General features: G+C 67.2%; 1 protein-coding gene across 1 annotated transcript; it reads left to right on the forward strand.

Moving 5' to 3' along the window:
- Positions 1–164: 164 nt before the first annotated feature.
- Positions 165–5,494, forward strand: LOC111154885 (transmembrane protein 240). The gene is made up of 4 exons (XM_022514823.1): positions 165–221; positions 618–724; positions 4,764–4,972; positions 5,281–5,494. Exons 1-4 carry the CDS (start codon positions 165–167, stop codon positions 5,427–5,429), a joined length of 522 nt encoding a protein of 173 aa, XP_022370531.1. The 3' UTR covers positions 5,430–5,494.
- Positions 5,495–6,845: the final 1,351 nt, after the last annotated feature.

Below are 6,845 nucleotides of genomic sequence, written 5' to 3' on the forward strand. Positions count from 1 at the left end.
GAGGGAGCGGCCGCGTCCCTGCCCGCCCCGCCCGCCGCGCCTCCTCCCCGGCGGGTGCGCGGCGGGCTGACCTCTGCGGAGGCGGCGGGGGCCCAGCATCGGGCCGGGGCCGGGGGGGCGCCGGGGCCGGGGGGCGGCGCTCCGGCCCGGCCCGGCCCCGCCCGATGTCCATGAGCGCGAACACCATGATCTTCATGATTCTGGGGGCGTCGATCGTGATGGTGAGCGGAGGGGCTTCCCGTGCGCCCGCGCCCGCCTTCCGCGCCCGCGCGCCGCCTCCCCCACCTCCCGCGCCTTGTTTACCGGCCCGCGCGGCCTGCGCTCCCCATCCCCGGGCTGCCCCGCGCTCCCCATCCCCGGCCTGCGCTTCCCATCCCGGGCTGCCTCGCGCTCCCCGTCCCCGGCCTGCGCTCCCCGTCTCCCGGGGCTCCCCATCTCTGGCCTGCGCTTCCCAACCCGACTGCCCCGAGCTCCCCGATTCTGGAGCTACCGCGGGCACCCCTGTCCCAGGCCAGCGCTCCCCCACCCCCAGCGCGCCGCCCCCCACACCCCACCCCACACCCCGGGCCCCCGGCCATGCCCGCTCCTCGGCGCTGACCGGTCATGGGCTCTTCCAGGCCATCGCGTGCTTGATGGACATGAACGCACTGCTGGACCGATTCCACAACTACATCCTCCCGCACCTGCGGGGCGAGGACCGCGTCTGCCACTGCAACTGTGGCCGGTGAGTCCGCGCCCGGTGGGGCACACGCGTGATCACACATGTGCACGGCCGCGGGGCCCACTGGGGCACGGGCAAGCCCCAGGCAGGCCTGGCTGCAGGACTGCGCTAGGCCCGTGGGGGAAGGACTGCCCAGCCTCCGCTGGGCACCTGGGGATTGGCCAGTCGCGTTCCAGGAGGGGGAGCATGCCTGATTAGTTAGGACCCCCTCCCAAAATGCCTTTAGAGAAATGGCCTGTGCCAGGGTGATGGGCAGAATGGGCCCCAGGCCTCCTGGTCCTGGGCCTGGAGGCCAGGAGAGCCACAGCCCAGCCCTGTGGGTCAGGAGGGATCCTGCGCACGGCTGTGCCCACAGAGTACACCGTCCTGCCTGGGCCTTGCACTCATGTTCACGAACTTTCCTGCAGGCCAGGTACAGGGAGGTGCAGAAGGTCAAGGTGGCAGGGCCTACCTTGAGGGGCCTCGGGTCCAACCCTCTCACTGCACAGAGGAGGAACTGAGGCAAAGCTGGGTGTGGCTTGTTCAAGGTCATTCAGAGAGCCATGGGAGGGCCCAGGCCCCTACACCCACCGCGTGAACGCCCCCATTCCGTGCACGTGTCCTAACGGAGTCTTCCTGGCCATGCATGTTTGTACGTCCATGTACAAAATAAACATCTTCTCACGAGACGCGCATGTGTGTACTGTCTGTGCATATACATGTGCGTACACATAGCACACACACATCCGCACGCACACCGGCCCCACGGGAAGCCCTCAGGCTGGGACCCAAGAGAAAACAGAAGGATGCTGGGGTGGATAGAGACTTGGCCAAGGTCACACAGCCAGTGAGGGACTGGGGGCCCCAGCCCAGAAGCTGTGCTCCTCACCCCTGTCCTGTATTTCTGCCCCAGGGACACGTGCGCACACACGGCGGGTGGGGGTGTGTGTGTAAGAGAGACAGGACGGCTTCACGCCTGTGGGTGCCGAGCAGCATGTGGGAGCAGAACCCAGACCCCGGGGAAGGTAGAGAGGGGAGTGTCATGACCCTCGCACGTGCTGTCCCAAGAACCATCGAAAGAGCTTGCTGGGGGCGGTGGAGGCGGCCCCTCTTTCCCAGAGATCCCTGTGTTCGTTCCTGCCGCACACGGCCCCCAGCCAAGGAAAGGCACGAGGTCAGTCCCATGGTCTCCTGGGGCAGCCGTTACTATAAGCAGGTTAAACCGGGGTGGTCTGGAGGCCCTCCCAGAGGCCGGCAGTGTGCGCACACGAGGCCTAGGCTCTAAGTCCCGTGACCATGAGGAAGGCACATTTTACATGTGTGTGGGCTGTGGTGTCCTGACCCGCATATATGTGCCTGTGACTTCCCAGCAGGACCCCTCAGGGCAGCCAGGGGTGTTTTCAGAGTGTCACCTGGAGTCCCATGTGGACTCGAGTGGGACGAGCGCGCACAGAAAGCCGCCGAAGCGAGCCATGTGCGCGCAGGCTAGCGCGTCCGTGGCCGCAGAAAACCCGAGAATGGCCCCCGCTGCTGGTGTAGAGTTCTGGGCGTGTGTCCCCATCGCTTCCTATGGGATATGTGGATTCCGTGTGCAGCTCTTACACAGCGACCACATACATGTGTACGCACAGCACATGCATGGCACACAGCATCCAGCGGCGGGCGTGCGAGTGTGTCTGCAGAGAACCGTGTTGCACATGAATATCCCCGTGTGAACCGTGCACACGAGTCGCCGCAACGGGCTCGATCCGTGTGCGCATACACCGTGAGGCATGAGCCTGCCCATGTGTATGCCTCCGCCATGCCCACGTGGAGAGTTTCATACAACCGACATGTATGTAAATGCTCCTAGTGTACGTGCCGGCAGGCAATGTCTGTGTCACCCGGGGATGGCTGTGCGCCGGGCTGAGTGCATGTGCGCCCGCATGTGACCCGCGCTGGGCCTGTGCCTGGGCTAGCATGCACACACGTGGAGCTCGTGGCCCCGAGTCCGTGGTATACACGCATGCATGTGGCCGGCGTGTATATGCGACATGCCTCGGACCTCACAGGCGCGTGCAGCATGCATGGCCCAGGTGACACACGTGTGTGTGCCTCATGAGAGTCCGTGCGCTCATGTGAGACCTGAGCCGATGCCCCCAGGGGCCCCACTTGGAGGGGGAGGAGCGTACAGGGCAGAGAGGAGCTGCAGGTGGCAGGCCAGGGACAGGGTTGCAGGCGGTGACCTGTGATGGCTGGAGGTCCTGAGCCACCAGGGCCACTTGGGGTCCTGGCCTCGCCCTGCTCGTGGGGCACCAGGCAAGTCTCTGACTCCTTTGGCAGTTTGATCTTCAAGTTCCCTGCCTCGACCAGCTGTGTGTCCTGAGGAAGGCCCTGGCGGGGGTCCTGGGCTCAAAAGGCTGGGTAAAGCAGGAGGGGACAGTGACGCCCTGTTTTAGCAGCCCCTGCACGGCCTGCCTGGCCTGGTGCACCCCAGATGAGCGGGACCCCGAACGGGTCATGAGTGGCGTCTGCTCCTGAGGAATCGGAAGCCGCTGCTCATTCTGGTGCCGACTGATAGTTTTCCACCACTTAGGGGGACTGACAGTAGCTGCGGACAAAGGGATCTGGCTGTCTTCGCTACTGACTCGGGGTTGGTGGCCTCCACGCCACGGGGCTGTGGCCAAGGCCCCACCACTGAGCAGGATGGCCTCCAGGAGTTCCCAGAAGGAGCAGGAGGGGTGTGAGGAGAGGCCCGCCTGCCGCCATCCCTGCTGGGCTCCTACGGGGAGGAAGACGCGGTGTGGACTCCATGGGTAGAGAAGGAACAGCCAGGGATCAGGGAGGAGTAGTGGGGTTTCCGGATTTTTGAGACGGTCCCTGTGGGGGAGTCTGGACCAAGGCCAGTTGCGAGGCTGGGGGGAGGGGAATAGGGACCCAGCTCTCCGCGGAACACCAGGCGGAGGTGCCACCATCTAACTGAGGGGAAGATGGGGAGAAGCAGGTTTGGGGAGGGAGGAGCTATTTTTAGGTATGAGTTTGAGGTGTCTGTAGATCCCACGTGGAGACGCCGCACAGGCAGCCAGAGCTCCGAGCAGACGGGGTGGGGGGGCTGTGCTAGGGAACGGAAAAGACCAGCAGAGGGGCCGGGGGAGGAGGGGGAGCCGTGAGAGGTGGCCCCTGGGCAGGGGGGCTCCAGAGCGGTCCCTGCACTGCCAGGCCAGAAGGGGCTGCAGCCAGCGACGAGGACAGGGGCAAAGGGTGGACCCCGCAGGTCCCTCTCCTGGGCGCTCCGGTAGGCGGAAGCCCAGGTCGGGGGTGGGGACAGATGCAGAGTCTGCTGTGATCTCCTGAGCCGGCCTCCCCACCCAGGATCTCCAGGCCCAGGAGGGGATTCAGACAGGCCTGCGACTGGAAGGAAGGAAGCACGTGGGGAGAGTTCAGAGTTGCTCAGAGGCAAGGCTGGACAGCGGAGGGGAGGGAGGCTGAGAAACACTGCACAGGGAACACATGGGAGTCCAGGGAACCCCAGACAGCTGGAGCGTCCCCGGAGCGGCAGGCAGGCCACGGACATGCAGCTCTGTGGGGACATGGGCAGGAGAGGGGGTGAGAGATGGACACTGGGCAGAGCGCCCTGGACCTCCACCCCAGAGAACTAAGGAACGGGGGTGCCTGCAAGGGATGAAGGAAGAGAAGGAAGACCAGAGGCCCAGGACAGGGCTGACCCACTTGGCACTGGGCAGCAGGGAGGACGACGAGATGGCCTGTGGGAGGGGAGGCCGAGGCCCTGCCCCTGGCTGGGGACAGCCTGCCCTGGGCCTTCGCCCTGGAACGCTTGTTCACCTGCACTGTGTTCCCGTGACCCCGCACCGCGGCCTCCCAGCCCCCCCCCCGCCCCCGGGACGGAGGAGGGAGGAGGGTGACGAGTGGGCGGGCTTCACTCCGACCGCGGACCACAGCCCCTTCCCGACCTCAGCTCCGCACAAGGGCCGCTTCAAGACCAGCAGGGCGAACGGGTACCGCGTACCGCCGGGGGCGCCGCCCGCCCCGCGGGAGAGGTGCCAGCCCGCCCTGCCGCCCCCAGGCACCACATCCACTACGTGATCCCTTACGACGGGGACCAGTCGGTGGTGGACGCCTCCGAGAACTACTTCGTGACCGACAACGTCACCAAGCAGGAGATCGACCTCATGCTGGGGCTGCTGCTCGGCTTCTGCATCAGCTGGTTCCTGGTGTGGATGGACGGCGTCCTGCACTGTGCCGTGCGCGCCTGGAGGGCCGGCCGGCGCTACGGTGAGCGAGGGCGGCGGCGGGGGCGCATCCCCGGAGCCCCGGCCCCGCCCCTCCCCTCCCCGCGGCGCCCCGCCCGCACCAGAGCACGCCTCCCTCCCTCCCCGGCCACGCCCCCACCGGGCTCACGCCCCCGCCCGGCCACGCCCCCACGAACGCCCCGCCTTCGGCTCTCGCCACGCCCCCTCCCAGGCCGCTTCTCCGCTCGACCACGCCCCCAACGCCGCCGCGCCCGCGGCCCTGACCCCCGCGCCCCGCCCCCGTGCGCGCCTCCGCCCCGCCCCCGCGCTGACCGCACCCCCGCCCCGCAGACGGCTCGTGGACCTGGCTGCCCAAGCTGTGCAGCCTGCGGGAGCTGGGCCGGCGGCCGCACAGACCCTTCGAGGAGGCGGCCGGCAACATGGTGCACGTGAAGCAGAAACTCTACCACAACGGCCACCCGAGCCCGCGGCACCTCTGAGCCGCACGCAGGACTCGCGGGGCTTCGGCCAACGCGCCCACGCACAAGGGACTGGACGGCCGCCCCGGGCCAGGGCGCCCGCGGCCGCCGGGCGTGTCCAGCGGAAGGTGCTGTCTCCTCTTCTTTTTATAAAGGGGGTCGGGGCGGGGCAGGCCGGCGGCCTGCGGGGGGAAGACCCCGGCCTCCGGGGCCGGACAGGGCGCGGGGACCGGGGCGGGCGGGAGGCGCGGGCACCTGTGCGGGCGGCCGGGACCACCTGCTCGCCCCGCACACTGCGGTCTCCCCCGCACCCGCGCGGGGACCATGTCTGTTACTTAAGCCCGGCCGCTTCTGGTGCGGGGGAAGCAAGCCCGGGAAAGGGGCTCCGCAGGGAATGGGGCCGGCCCCTGGCCGCGCCCACGTCTGCACACGGGAGCACGTGCATGGGGCGTGTGCGTCCGCGGGCCGCAATGGGGGTGGGGGGCGGGGAGCGGGGGTCCGGTGGAGGCCCTGGCCTATAGCAGCAATAAGGCCCCTGAGCCCCACTGCGGCAAGTGCGGCCACCCTGCCCAGGGCATTCCCGGTCGGGCGCCTCACTGTGACCCCCACCCCTGCTGGTCAGTAAATTCTCCAGAAAGCTCTAGTCTCGGCCTCTTTCATCGCTGAACCTGTGACCCCTTCAAGCGTCTGCCCCTTGAATCAGCCATGAGATACACACGTTATGAGGTATCCTGTCGGAGTTTTTATTGGATTCTGGATAAAAAGCCCCCAACTCCAATGGATGGAGGGCCACAGATCATGTGGGCTAGGGCAGCGCCCCCAGCACTGGACATCCCTGGCCAGTGGGTTCTGGGGCCTTCCAGGCACCACCACCAGTCGCCGGCAGCTAGTTCTTACCCTCTAGGTGTGTCCCAGTCACACTCCTGAGTCCCTCTCCTAAGATCCCAGGGACAGCAGGTGGGGGGGGGAAGCAGCCCCCAGCCAGCAGCTCAGGGGTCTGCTCTGCTCACCCCTCCCCTGCTGGGTGAGACTGCGCAAGGTCAGGCCCCTACCACTGCCCCGCCCTCCCTCAGCCAAGCCCCCTCGGGGGACAGGTGCAGCAGCTACAAGAGCTCAGCCAGCATCTGCAGACCAGCGGTGGCAGCATGACCTGTCCCTCCCTGGGCTCAGGGACAGTGCCTTCTCCCCAGTCCGGCCCACCCAGCAAGCACCACCGGGTGGAGGAAACGGACTGGGGTACAAAGGAGCCAAGCCTACCACAAAGGTGCTGAACTTGGTCCCAAGCAGAGGCCTTTAAGGCTGTCCGGCGCCAACTGGGGGAACACGTAAAGACGCTAAGGCGGGCGGCTGTGCCGGCCCATCACTGGGAGAAGGGAGCCTCTTCACAGCAAAGCTCCCCGCAGGCCCAGGGCACAGAAAGCAGAAGCGCCACAGGCC

This window comes from Enhydra lutris, unplaced genomic scaffold (assembly GCF_002288905.1).
Source record: "Enhydra lutris kenyoni isolate GAN:26980312 unplaced genomic scaffold, ASM228890v2 scaffoldscaffold38, whole genome shotgun sequence".
Lineage (NCBI taxonomy): Eukaryota > Metazoa > Chordata > Mammalia > Carnivora > Mustelidae > Enhydra > Enhydra lutris.